We start from the raw sequence: 14,795 nt of genomic DNA on the forward strand, positions 1-14,795 counted from the left end.
ACAGGATATTCTTCAAAATCTACAATGAGATTCTCACTTCCTAACATTCCACCATAAAAAATGCTGCAAAAGCTGAGAAATCCGCGAGCGATATCGCTCTTTTCCTACATTTGTCCAGAACGGTACGGTAGAACAACGATTACCAAGGTTTGGGTGACCAACATAACCTTGAACGAACGAGTCAGTCTGCTAGGGACCTCGGGGCGAACGGTTGGTGGGACCTCGAGCGGGACTGCTCGATTACTTTTTTTCATCTTTGATTGGCGAACAAGAGAATAATAACCAATTATAGGAAAGAACATCAAAAAAAAACTTGTAGTAATGGCGAAATTCCGGCTAACTGCTTTCATAACTGGATTTTTTCTCAAGAAAAAGATAAGAAATCCTAAGCTGAAAAAAAAACACTGAACAACACAACTTTTAGTGTGGTTGTTGTTGGAGATTTAGCTTGCCTGTGATCTATGGAAAAGTGAAATTTTTTGGTGAAAGTGAAAAGTCAAAATGAAAAGACCTTGCTCATGCAGGAGTTTGAGAAATTCTGTTGCTTCATGGATACCGGCGAGATAAATTTGATTTTCCCCAAGAGAGCGTATCCTGCATTCTCAACGAATGGTGAACAGTAGAAAATTACGCCGGAAAGTTTTCTAACAGTGTGCCTTCAAAGTTTTTTTTTAGATGGGACCTTCTTTCGCTGTGACGTTTCGGCTTTTAGAAAACATAAACAAAAGTATGCCGATGTTTCATGAGAACGTTTGAACTACATGAAAGAGTAATGACAGGCAAACGAGTATATCAGGCGATGGCAATTTCCTCCCTTGAGGGGAGAAAATTCTGAGGGGAAAAAAAACATGTAGAGAATGAGACTGTAGATGCGTATGTTATGACTTCAAATTGTTTCCTGTTGTTTTTTTGCGTTGTCGATCGGACAGAGGAAAAGAACAAAAATTGATGAAAGAAATAGTATTTTTGTAGCAAAAATTTCTCTTTATCATATACATTTTGCTACGTGTTTCTAGATGGTTCTTTGGTATTTAATAAGTTTTTTCCTCCGTCTTTCTTGGATCCCATGCAACCACAAATATATTAGTTGATGATTAATGCACAAATTCATTCACATACATACGTATATAGTCGTCATGCAATATTGCTTTAGAAAAAGAAAACCGTGAAAAATACGCTTCAAATCCCGATTCAGCACATTTGAGCTCTTCCGGAACAAAACGAGTACGGAAAAATGGAAAATTCTCACAAGGTTTTGGTATTTTTCTGGAGAAAAAACAAATCGACAAATTGAGATTTTAGGATTCCTAGAACTAGAAATATTTCAGGATCCCTAGGACTAGAAAGGGTTTAGGGTGCCTAGAATTACATGACCTGGTCGTACTTTTCTCAACTATTTGCTGCCAGTTCCATTGTTCGCGATATTCCATAGCTAAGAAAACAAGAGAAAGTATAATACAAACAATCTACGGATATGTTGTTCAAGTGGCTGTCATGTGAGTTGTGAGGAATGAGAAAATCCCCCCTCAGCACCCAGAAACAAAATTCATCCAATCCTTCAATGGGATTTCGTATAGAAGGCTTCTAATAGTATTTAAAAACAGTTTACTAAGATTTCGATAGATGTTGTTGAGGATTGAATTCATGCTCCCCTCTTAAGATTTATCTATTTCTTTTTCCTTTTTTTTCTTATGGATTTTTTCCTCTCTTGTTTATGTGTGTGTGTGTGAGTGTGTAAAGTCAACGTCAAGACCTTCAGCGCATATTTTTACTCGCCAATCCTAAAGAGTTCGTTAGCGCGGATGCAACGCATTTCCTGTTTGAAGGGACCGGGTTTTGTTGACGCGTTTGTGGTTTGTTATCTTCGAGATTGTTCGAAATCTACTTTTCATGATCGAATTAGAAGAGACGTAGGTGAGTGTTGTTTTTTTCTCATATAAAACATCAAATTGCATTGATGTCAGGACACCTACGTAAAATCAGAATAGGAAAAAGAGACTATGAATTACACTTTTTTTTTCTGGCCAAGGGGAAACGCTGAATTGTTATTGCTTACTGAGATAAAACGCTTAGGGCGGAGCTCAACGTTGTCAATGTTTTCCCTGAATCCAACTCGGCCGTTATGTATTCGATAACAAGCTGAATATTCCTGCGTAGCTGCAGAAACAGTTGTCCGAGATGACGCATGTTAGAAAATTTTCAATGCTTTGAATGTGAGCACCCCATCGGCTGCGTTGCGGCTCGTTCTGTAAATTGTTTAAATTCGCGAATTTTTTTGCGTATAGGATTTTCTATAATATCCACTCTTCGCTTCGGATTGCTGGATTTTGCTTGTTTGTTTATTTCCCATATAATTTAGTCTAATGAGGATTATACTGTCGATTTCACATCCTTCTGGCTTATCCCGCTTAAGGCTTGTCGCAAGGTGTCGATACCACTGCCTATCTCCTCACCTCCTACGAATTTTTATTTTTTTTACTTTTTAAGAAATTTTCACTTCTCGAGTTCGTCTATTCTGAAGGACATCAGCGTTGGTGTCAGGATATCCGGGCTGCTATTCTCGTCCTTCTTTCCTAATCAACGAATCTTTTTCGACTGAGAGGCTAATTTTTTTACGTAGCGGGAAAAAACAACTTATTCCTGAGAGAACCTCTGTTTGTACAGATTAGATACAGAATCTTAAAGGTTAGGGGTTTCTGTTGAAGGCGATGGAGCGATTTTTATGGAAGGCACATCTCCTTTTCGATGATAACCGCTTATTTTGTCCAATTACATGTTAAATATTTATAAATTTGATGGAAATAGCTAGTTGTTTATTCATTGATGAGATCTGCATGTGGGAACATTAATTAAGTACCTAATAAGGTCAATATTCAACAATAGAACCAACCACAATTTTTTTCTGATTTTTTGTTTTGTGAATTTCGTGCCCGTGCAATCTATTCCGAATCAGATACGATATTTGTTCGTCCTAATTGGAAATAAAACAATTTAAACTTAAAATGAGATATTAAATAACAAATTAGAAACAGTTTTACAGAGATCCTTGGAAATGAACACAAAAGAAAAGAGAAATTACTTTCATGAATACTCCATTAGAACTCTATTAGTATCATTTTTCTAAGGAAAACAGTGCAAAAATACCAAAAATTTAATTTTTTTCAGTGGTCCTCTATTTTTTCAAAATAGAAATCTTTGCTAAGGCTACTTTACCCAGAGAAAACCTCGTTTTTCATACAGATTTTCCTTGGAAGAGAGTGGTTTCTAACCATGTCACTGGAATTATTTTTTTTTCGTTTTGGCCAAATGGGCTGGTAGGGCTAGGATACTCCAGTCCACACTGCTCCATTTTTTCTTGCAGTGTTTTCTTTCTTTTTCCTCCATTCAGTTCCGAGCGAGACATGAACGTTTTTCTCTGCATTGATAGGTATAATTGCGTGAACCAATCGTGCACAGTCATGCTTTTTCTTTTTTTTTATGGGAGGTTCCGTTCGTATACGATTTTTTGGGTGTTTTCCCTGCCAGAAGATGCATACAATTCTTGTGAATTAGACGTTTCTGTCGGTTGTGGCAGTTGTCGCGCGCTCGTTGCGGTCTCGAGGGACACGCAAGTGAATTTATAGCTGCCTGGTATGTATGCGGCTCCTTGTTGACAAACAGCTCCTCACAAGCTCCTCACAGCTCTGAAGCTCCTTAGGCGCTCTATTTAGCCTTTAGTTTTAAGGTCATTTTATATTTTCATAGAAACGATATTGCGAAAATATCGTTTAGAGTACCAAAGAAAAAAATGTGACAGGAAGACAATTACGGAGCCATTCATTATGGGGTTTTTTGCATTATTTTAAATGTTAAACTTACGATACAGTTGAAATGACACTTGATTAAACTTCAGAGAACTGAATTATATGTGTAGAAAAAAGGGACAGGGCCTGTGATAGTGTCAAGGATTTTTTTTTGAAAAAAAAAATTTCTATAGCAAGGAATTAACACGAAATCCCCGGGGGATATTACGGTGTCCTTTTAGTGGATGTTTCCAGTGTGAAAATCGTGTGGTTCGTTGGTGAGCACGTTCTAATTGAACGTTCTATGATGCTTGCTTTATGGGTGGAGCTTCATGTTAAGTGCTTATATACGTTTCACCTTGATAATACACTTTCTCTACAGTATCATAGCGTTTTACGTCAAATTCAGTTTTTTTTTGAAGAAATATTCTGTTATTTTATTTTATTTTTTGTTCTATTATTTGTTTACAGTTTGTATAAGAATCCACTAAAAGGGCACGGTTTATGGTTTATTTTAATTTCAATTTGTTTTCACTTTTATCCTATACTTTCTTTCTAATAACGTTGGCATAACAACGTATTATAGAAGGAAAACCAAGCAAATTATTGCTTTCTGCCTCTCTTTTTGTATCCTTTATCTCTTTTTTCTCTATTTCTATCGTTCTCTGTTGAAAATCGAATGAAACTATATCATTTTGCGTTTAAAAAGTAACCAAACGCGGGTAACCAGGTCTGTACAACACCGCTACTAACTTGTGTCCCAAAATCCGTCGCAAATCTCTTGGAAGTGGTCAAAATTAAATTTTGAAAGTAGCATTCGAGAGTAAATGAGCTGCTGATTTCAAATATACTTTGAGAATTTACTTTTGACAAATGTGTGGCCTGAAAACGGGCAAAGTTTCCTCAAGCCCCATTAATTACTTTCACACCGCAATCCTGAATTTCTTCACTTTCGTGAATTTCTGAAGAGAATGGAAATTTCGAACCAACAACCTACATGTGGGGTACCAAAATGCTCTAAATAACCTCCTGATTACGAATGTAATAAACATTTTGTCCAATTTCGAGAAATAAACGGAAATCCTATGAACACCCCTTCCTTCCATGTATATGTATCCGCGGGATATGCCAATGGCAGGATTGCGGTGTGAAAGTAATTAACGGGGCTTGAGGAAACTTTGCCCGTTTTCAGGCCACACATTTGTCAAAAGTAAATTCTCGAAGTATATTTGAAATCAGCAACTCATTTACTTTTGAATGGTACTTTCAAAATTTAATTTTGACTACTTCCAAGAATTCCGACGGTTTGCGACGGATTTTGGGACGTAGCGGTGTTGTAGTGGATCCATGTGACCGTATTCTGTAGGTTACGGGTAGGTATGGTGGATAATCCTCACTAAGACTTGAGAATTTGGATTCAATAGTATATATTTCTATTTCAATGGGTAAAACGGCAAGCCTCATCTACGCGAAGACAAGTAATGAATACGGTCCAGATGCTGTATTTATTTATTTATTATTATATTTATTCATTTCTAAAATTTGTCTGAACTTTGAGAATATCGGATTAATTGAAGATGTAGAGGTCCTTTTTTTTGTCTGCACGATCGATCGGAGGTTCGAATCCGCTCTAGTGCTCACCAAGCCTTTCATCCCTTAAGGTCGATACGTTGGTGCCAGACTTGTCTGCTGGGATAAAAACACTGATTTGACACATTGGCTTGCGCCCGTCACAAGTCCGCACACGCGTTATTAAACCTCAAACAATTCTGGGTTGAGGTAGAACCCGTAGGGGATTCCCAAAGCGATTGATCAACGCCCTGTACGCCACGCATGCGATTGTCTGAGCTCGGTGCTCCAATTCCTTTCACTTTTGGACGGTTGGTGAAATAACCGCCTTTACTTTTGGACCTTTGGCGAGGGAATCTTCACCACTTGCGCTGCATGCCGTGAGGTAGATCACCTTTACCTGAGGGTCCGGCTGCCCATTATCGCAGCTATGTTATCTTTTACGTTACGTACGTTACGTTTAACGTACGTTATCTGTTATCCTTTACTGGGAGGAATGTTTGAACTTGTGCAGTTATGTTGCGTTAGAAGCAAAAAACGCCAACCTTTTAATGAATTGGATTTCCCACTCATTATTCGCTGTAGGACGTCATTAGAGTGATAACTTTTTTGACTTCCTTCAGCTTTTTATTTCCTCAAAATAACACTGCCATAAAACTTGCTTCAGCTAAATTACCAGACGTATCAGGGATTGTAGATGCGCTTAAATCAGCTTTCTGAAAACTTATGAGGAAAAAAAGCAGAAACCGATTTGTTCTGCGTTGTTTCGTGAGCCTTATTGATCCCTTCCGTTGAAAAAAAAAACTGGCTTATTAGTACAAGTTTAAGTCGACGCTTTTTTTCTTACCCAGAAAGAATCCCTTGTATTTCTTTTCCTTTTGTCCTCTTTGTAAGGATTTTGTCCGAGGATATCTTCTCAGACGAATGTGAATAACATACCAATAATAAGACAAACCAATCCTGGGTAACCTCGTAGTCGAGGAAACTGAACCTGATCTATCGGAACAAATCCAGCAGATCTTCAATGAGATCTGACCTGTGGACGAGTTTACCGAATCCCCTTCAATTCTCGATCATACGAGCAAAGCATATTTTCTGCATTTGCAGTGCAAAAACATTTCCTTATTTGGAATGTGCCCAGCAGCTCAGACACAGGCTTGTATTCGATGATGAGATTAGTGGGAATTTGGGCGGAGCCCTCTAAGCTTCGTAGGAAGTAAATCCCTCCTTCCGACAGGGTTTCCGAGAGCTGGACTGCATTTTCTCACAAATTTCGAGCAAGTTTTTTTTTCTATACGGATTTGAATCCTCTGTGAGAATGAAATTTTGACAGCTATCGATCGAAGGTCCGTATTTCGAAGTTTTATCGCTTTAAGCGCTTCTGCGCTTTCTTCTTCTTTTTTCTTTTCTTGGCTCTATATATCGTCTGCAGGCGCATGAAAGAGAGGCATTATCAAAAAATTTGTGGAATTTATGTATGATAGTAGTGAGTGCAGCTTCGAAGACTCATGAGTAGAGGAAAAGAGGATCTTTTTCTGGAAGTTTGCAAAAAAAGTGGAAAAACGTGGGTGAAAAAAGTGTTGCACCTAGTTATTTTGCACGCTGATGTCTTTTTTTTTTACCCAGATTTAATTCTGATTCTCTATACCTCTGTCCTAACGAACCTTGCGTGCAAGATGTATTTCTCTCGTGCAGCTGCGCCTTTCGGGACAGCTTTCAGCATTGAGCATTCGACGCCGTTGCAAGCTTATTAGTTGTGCAGTTACCTTAGTTAGGAATCTCCCGGCTCCAGAATTTACACCAAAATTATCGCCGGCTTCTATTTTAGCACAGTTCCCTTTCGTTCCTTAGAGTTAAAAATTTTCTGAGGAGACGAACCAAATCGCCGACCACCACTCCACAATTTTTGGATTCTATTTTCTCGTTCTCATTCTATTTTTGACCTTCATGTTGCCTGTGGGCGTATACGTGTTGTTATGAGCGTGAGCAGAGTGAGCCGAGAGTGATGAGAGGAGGAGCCAAAGATAGCAGCGAAATGAGAAGGAAAAGATGTTTGATGTGTTGTGCAGAGAGACACACGCACGCATACCAATCACATATATATGTATTTGCATTTTCATAAATTTTTAATGTGTACATAACTTCTGTTGATCGGCGGTGGTAAACATCCGGAAGTGACGTCAGACTGTTCTTTGAATAAATTATTCGAATCTTTCATTCAATGATTCTACATTTCCAGAAATCATGAAATAGTGTTTATTTGTTTTTGTTTTGTTTTATTTGTTTCATTAGCAAAGTTCACGTGAGAAATTTTGAAAATTTTGGATTTTTCTGCTAGATAGATTGAAATCAATCACATTTCTTTCGCCATGGATCAGAACTTTTGGGTATTAAAAATACCGGAAAATAATGACTGACTCTATCTGCATTTCTTAAAGGATTGGAACTGAATGCTCATTTAGCTGTAGAGGATGAAATTGAATAAATCTTAATGTCTTTATCTCGTTGTGGATCCCTTTTTTCCTTTTTTTTGCTGGTTTTTCTTTTCTTCATTTATTTTCCTGGCATGACAGTTTGTTCCCCTTTGGAATCTATCTGAGTGGAGATTTTAGTGGAATAAGGTTCCGAAAATTTATATCATGGAACTTTCATTGTTTGAAATCGCTGTAATGGTTTATTTCTCCTTCACGAGTACGAATAAATTGTTTTTTTTTAAATCTCACCTCTTTTTGAGGTTTTTTCTTAAACTGATTTAGCATTTTTGTGGTCTTGTGGTCAGCTTCAGATTCTCCCACTTTTGATTAGTTGGCTGAGACCGAAATTCCCGTCTTCGCTGTTCAAAACTGCCCCTTTCTCAGTAATGTGTCATGTACATCCGATCCATGGCTGTGCTCACGTTGTTTTCTCTCTGGCTAATTAATTTTCTTTCAATAGTTGGGAATACTAAGATATCTGACCGCTCGTAGTCCTCTGTTTTTCGGGGTTTCTCCGTCAGTGCTGATATTATTCGGATGTTTTCTCGGATGTCTATTTCTGTTTCAGTATTTCCCAGAAATCGCGATTATTATTGATAATCAGGAAAATGGCAACTCTCCGCGCTATTTTCTGTCAACTCATCTCTCTGAAACGTCTTTTCATTCCCTTATGGTTTTTGTTTTCGATTTTTTTTTCGTTTCATTTCTTAATAGTAACCTTGTTTCTTTATAACATACAGAAGGATAATGAAAAAGATTACTAAGATATTCGTTTCCTTATCCGTTTGTTGTTTAAAAATAGTAATTACGCTTCTTGCAAACGGATAGAATTTTCAATTTCCAATGGTATAGCGGAAAGAGTTAGAATAGCTCACCGGTTACCTCTGACATTTACCGTAAACATTCCAGCCGCCATTTCTTTTTTTTTTTTTTGAATCACATTCAATTTCCTATTCGTATTTCCTAAGTTTTTCTCTGAAACGAAATCTTTTCTCCGGAAGTATTTCTCCATTTTCTTAAAATATCACTCTGAATATTCTATTGGAACTATTTTAGATTTTTCTAAAATGCTCTTACTATGTACGCTAAATATAGGATAAGTTCCAATAAAGCATTTAAACGGGAGGTATTTTTAGTGACGACTGGCTAATGAGTTCTTGAAATTTCTACGAAAGGCTTTTCCGTCCGGTGATTACAACTCTTCTCTAATTGTTTTCTCTATCTAGAAATATGTAGGTACTTCATTAGCTCAATTAATGACACGGTTACGTCAACTGTTTTTCCTCGAATTTCAACTCCTTACCTTGTCCGTATATCCGGTAATTTGATCGGGGATGCCCTGAACGAAGCTAAATGTTCTGTTAATAACTGTTAATAATTATTTATTAACTTTATTTAGTAGTATTAATATTTATTTTACAATTCTAATACCTATTAATTTTTATTTTTATTATTTATATAATCTATTAACAATTATTTATTAACATTTATTTTGTAATCTTAATATTTATTAATTTTTCATTTTATTATTTATATAACTTAGTAATAATTATTTATTAACTTTATTTAGTAATATTAATATTTATTCTATGATTACGATATTTATTAATTTTATATTTTTATTATTTATATGTACATATTTTTATTCTGGAAACGGTGAATTTCGGACCCATTTCTGTAGGGTGCATTTATATACCTCAAACGAATCTAAATTGAAATCGAACACGGATTATCGGATCCCCAAAGGGAATCGTTCAACGCTGTGCACTTTATCCTTTTATGTATTTGTCTTCTGAATTGAATTAGTGTACTTTAGGGATCTTAAAAAGATTGGTTCTCGCCAAACATTTCGGCTTTTATTATTTTGATGGATTAAAGCAAATAACATGGTAAGCTGCTACCGTACAATCTTTACGACCTCCACTACATATATATGAGAGCGTACATACGCCAAAATATTACTTCAAATTTCCATAAAATTGATTGTTATGTTTACTTTATGCTTATTTTCCTATGAAATGTGAAAAATCCTAGTTTCATTTCATATTTACTTTTTTTTTTGTCAGTGATGATTTTTCGAGAGAAAAAAACGTAATTAGCTAGAATGTTGTTTACAAAGGAGTCCAAAATGAACTTGCAGAAGTGGTTCTGCTGAGAAATTTATGAGAACTAAGACAGATGTCCTTTAGAAGGATCTCTTTCTCTCTATCGATGGTGATTTGTCAAGAAGTTGATGTATTGAATGACGTGCAGTTAAAAAGGACTCCGTTCTGGCTTACATAAAACCATAAATGATGGTATGGACTAGAAATAAAGCTCAAAGCTGTGACGTACCACCTTTCTGGGCTTTGATGGTCGTTGTCATACATAAATTTTGAGTTATCATGACTGCACCGTAAAATGCCTAATAAAAAAAAATGTAAAATGATTACTGCACCGTAAAATGTACTGGCATACTTTAAAAAGCTGACATGACTTGAGTGACTACGAGTTCACTATCGATGTATTCACGAAATGCGAAGCATATTCAGAAAATACGCTTAGCTAATCCGGGATGATCTCCCGGATAGGAATGGATACGAGGTGTGACTATGTACACACTCGAGACAAAGATTATTTCACAATTTGCAGGTTTTTTTTAGATTTAGAATTTTCTTAAAAGGAAAAATCCTCCGGAAAAGTTAAATTATCGCTCCTACAAAAATTTTCTTCTTGTTCCTGATTGCAATATTGCAATTTCTTGTTTGTCTTCATCAATTCCTCATATCTCACAGTTTTTTTTTGCTTGAGTTCATGTCAAAAATGATCCTCGCAGTGAAATTTGATTAATTCTCGTCCGTTCACTTCATTCGTCAGTTAGCTAAAAACCTTTGGAGACGTCCTCCTCAAATATAAATATGAAATTCAAATCTACACATCTTCTTATGAATATGTGAAATTGACATGGACTTGTATAGATATCGATAATTTTTTTTTTCAAAAGTATATAAACTCATCCGTCCTCAATTTCCCCTTCCCTTCTCGTTTCTTCAGTTTTATTCCCAGCATATTCCCAGCATTCTACTATGACAGCATATATCTATTTACTTTTTCTGTTTGGATTTTTTTTTTCATTTCTTCACGTTTCTGACAAAGAAATGGACAGTTTCCCACGTTTTCCATCAGTTGACGTAAAATAGAAACGGAAATGGCTGACTTTGTTGACATTGTTTGAAGGGGCTTCACTTGGTCTTTCAACTTAAAATCTTTTCTATTGGCTTTTGAAGGGGTTATGATGTTAGCCAGATATGATGTTGTGTTCGGTCGTTGCGTAACAAAAAAGAGAGGAATAGAGAGAAAAGAAAAAGAGAGGATTTTTGTTATGGAGGTTTCTGATACAAGCTGGCGTATTAGATTCAGCGGGTTATATTCTTTTGAATTTGTTTTGCTTCGTAGCTTTTTGTGCGGAATTAATCAGATTTTGAAGTAGTGACATGAATTACATTAGTCATTTCAAAGCCTTAGATTACGGTTGTTTCTTTTGTGTGGTCTCGAGTCCCTCCAGTAGTGCCTTTAAACATGAAAAAAAAAAATAGAGAATACAGAATACGAAAAAAGTTAAACAACACGTGACCATTGAGAATTGGATCATTCCTAACTTTGTGGATACTAACCGCGGTTACCTCCGGTTTCTGTCTACGTCGCTTGGCGAATGGCATAGATTGCCATCTGTTAGATGTAAATAATTTATTTGGCGAAACTTTTCCACGAACTGCACTGTGCATGTCGCTGCAGGCTTTCGGCCGAGCTACCCATCTCGGTGTGCCTGCACCAGCGCCCAGCCCTCTCTCCATACTCGTCATTGATGCTAGAACGATCTTCGGAAGTATGAAAGCTGCTCTGCGCGGATGTCGTCCTGGTGCTTTTCAAGACAAAGAAGGACTGGAGCAATAAACACAACTTTCGGGGATAAAGTAGCAAGGTTTATGGTACGTCTCAGCATCAGAAGAAATCAGTATATGTCGAGAGACGTAAACGAGACTGCTACTATCTGAAGTAACGCGATGATGATCACAACGACAACATCCGCTACGATGACATCCGGCAGAGGGATGGCCTCTGTAGTCGAGAAGATGGATGAAATTCCTTTCCGATGGTACGCTCACGTCTGCTCTCCATAAGATTTGTCACGGACCTAGATGTGCTGGAAAGACTGCGAAACAGCGCCGGCTTAGCACGATTCGCACTAGCGTGGAGCTAGTTGAGATCCACCCTCCTTACGACTATGGGAAATTGAGTCACCTAACCAGAATAGCGTCCCCCCATTAAACAGATGAAACGCTGACCACGAAGAAAATGATACGGTAAGAGCGATAACGCGATCGCTTTCACCTACTCAACGGATTCATGTGGAACATGTATGGCTAAATTCACTGAAAACACAAGAAAAAAACACAAAACACAAACGAAAAAATAAAAATACAAACACCAAAACAACACCTACCGCGTGTATTGAACGTGCACTGATTTCCAGAATCATCCTCAGCGCTAATGAAGCATTTTCTCGCTTTGATTTTCTTAGCAAATTTGTTGAAAAATTTGCTAAATATTTTGGAAAGATGTGTAGACTACTATCCAACTGAAACACCCCTTTCAACTATCCTTACTTTTTTTAGCGAGTTCTTGTTGTTCCTTAGGTGGTTGAACAGAATTGGGTAGTGAAATTTCGAAGAATAGAATCCGTTACGTATGAATGTTCTTGCGCCATGAAAAATGAAGTATACAGTTTATGTCTGTGAAAATTTGCTTAGTTAAGGTCCCAAGCATAGCAGCGAACAAAGCGATGAAATGCAAAGAGCAACAATTCGATTAAGAAAACAAAACATTTGTTTGGTTTTTTTTTCCCAGCAGAACAGTATATTTAGCTCAACAGTTGCCGCAGAACCTCATGAGTGTTGATGAAAAAAAGTCGTTCGAAGTAATTGTTCCGCCACCTGCAAATATTGCAACTGTCGTGCATTTTTTTTCTTTTGCTGTTGCAGAGGATCTTGTGGAAAAGATGCGGTATCCACTATCTTTGAATGTCGGCTGTCAGAATAATGCGTTTGTTCGACATGATGCTATAAAATGTATGGAAAGCACAAGCGACTAATAATGGTTCTCGTGAAGATAACTGTGTGAAAACGTTGGTTTGATGCTGAAGCGCTGTGATCGTAGGAATGTGAAAAATGAAGAGAAAAACTGCAATTATCGTAAGATGCGCTGAGCGAATACGGTAGAGCTGGGACGGTGCTTTTCGCAATTGGTTTTTTCCGCATTTTAATCCTCGAAATTCCATTGTGAATTTCTCTCAGTTTCGCAGTGACTTTCGATCAGATGCTTTTTTTAGGTGTTATAATTATCGTTTCGTTTTTTTCATTCTCTGCACTTTCTTTAGATTATTTTTTCTTTTTCAATTCTCTTTTTTACGTCTTTTCCTTTTTTATACTCGTCTTTTTAAAGTCCTTTCTTGCCATCCTTTGCTAATTTGAACGCCATTTTTTTTCTTCGTTGAAATAATTGCCTTAGGGTGTGCTTCCTTCCGAGCGTTCGTATAAGTGCAAAATAGAAAAAAAATCGCATTTTTTTCCATTAAAGTGTAATTGACATGTTTATATGTACATATGTCCTTGGTCAGTTCAATTACTATAGGTTTTGTGGGTGTGGCAATCATTACGACTTTGTAGATGCGTTTTTTTTTTTTGTTTTCGATGAAACGAGACAAGAAAATGAAGGATACTTTTATTATTTATCTGCAAGCAGGGATATGTCGGTACAAAATGATCTGTGAAGTCAGCGTGTCAACAAATTGAAGCTGTTGGGATATTTAAGAAAGATTTAAGAGGGCGAAAACCTAATAGATTAGGATAGCAGAACCTACTATTAATACCTATTATTAGAACACTTAATACTAATAATGCTTAATACCTATGAATACGATTTAATAGATGATGGTAACGATGTAGTTCACGAATATGGGCATGATCATTTTTTTCTACTAGTTCAGGGAAAAAAAGTTGAAAACAGCATCAGTTGCACCTTTTTTCCAACGATGCAACTTATTACGGGTAGTAGGATTATGGCAATCCGCAACGCGTCCGCGATTGTGCAGATGGAACTCCTTTTCTTGGTTGTTTTAGTTCTATTGGCATGTTGGGTTGGATTGTTGGCATTGAACGACGACGAAATTGCTTGCGTTCTATCGCGTAATAAGTTGCATAGTTGGGAACACGGGTGCAACTGAGGCTGTTTCTCACGCTTTTTTTTTACTACTTCCTAAGTGGAATTGGGCGTGGTCATGGTCACAGTCGTAGGCTACACTCCCATCTTCTTCCATTGTTAGCAAGATCCTAACAGGATCAATTCTGTATTCTGCTCTCTACCTTTAAATCTTCCAAAAAGAGGAAATTTAATTCTATTCTACCTACAGAAAGGCGTTTTCCAGCAGTCATTTTTCAGAGTGATTCAACCACCGCCATGAAAAATATGCACTTTTTGAAGCTGGATATGACATATATTCTCTTCAGATTTCGGCTTCTCGTTTGTGCTCTTCTTGAGATAAAGGGAAAAAATCCCTGAAAATCAGTTCATAAAGGAGAAGTGTGCCTTTGAGAGTCGTTAGATGGATTTTTAGCAATAGTTACTAACAGACAGGCATAAGTATTAGTGTCAGAATCTCGAAAAGTAATCACACGCTTCGTTAGTTCGTTTCCATTGCCATCGCTTTCCCAATCACTGCAAACCACGCCTACATTGTCGTCGTCTTTTTGAGCTCGACCAGCTCGGTTGTCGAAGACATAAACTAAACGCATATATATTTCAGGTAGACTGGTGAGCGTGAAATACCTACGAGATCGACGCTACGCTGAACGCTATCCGGAGACCGCCCATTTCTAATCGTTCACCACCGTCTCTATCCGTACTTTTACATTAATTCATCATCTGTAATTTT

General features: G+C 37.2%; 1 protein-coding gene across 1 annotated transcript in view; it reads left to right on the forward strand.

Moving 5' to 3' along the window:
- RB195_003596 (uncharacterized protein) overlaps window positions 1-14,740 on the forward strand; it is a gene marked incomplete at both ends in the record, with an annotated part of 90,295 nt that extends 75,555 nt beyond the window's left edge. Inside the window, one exon of the mRNA XM_064201313.1 lies at window positions 14,667-14,740. Within this exon, the coding sequence (XP_064057194.1) occupies window positions 14,667-14,740 (74 nt within the window). The remainder of the gene's footprint in view (window positions 1-14,666) is intronic.
- Between the last annotated feature and the right edge of the window lie 55 nt (window positions 14,741-14,795).

The sequence above is a fragment of the Necator americanus genome, chromosome IV, assembly GCF_031761385.1.
Source record: "Necator americanus strain Aroian chromosome IV, whole genome shotgun sequence".
In the NCBI taxonomy this organism is placed as follows: Eukaryota; Metazoa; Nematoda; class Chromadorea; order Rhabditida; family Ancylostomatidae; genus Necator; species Necator americanus.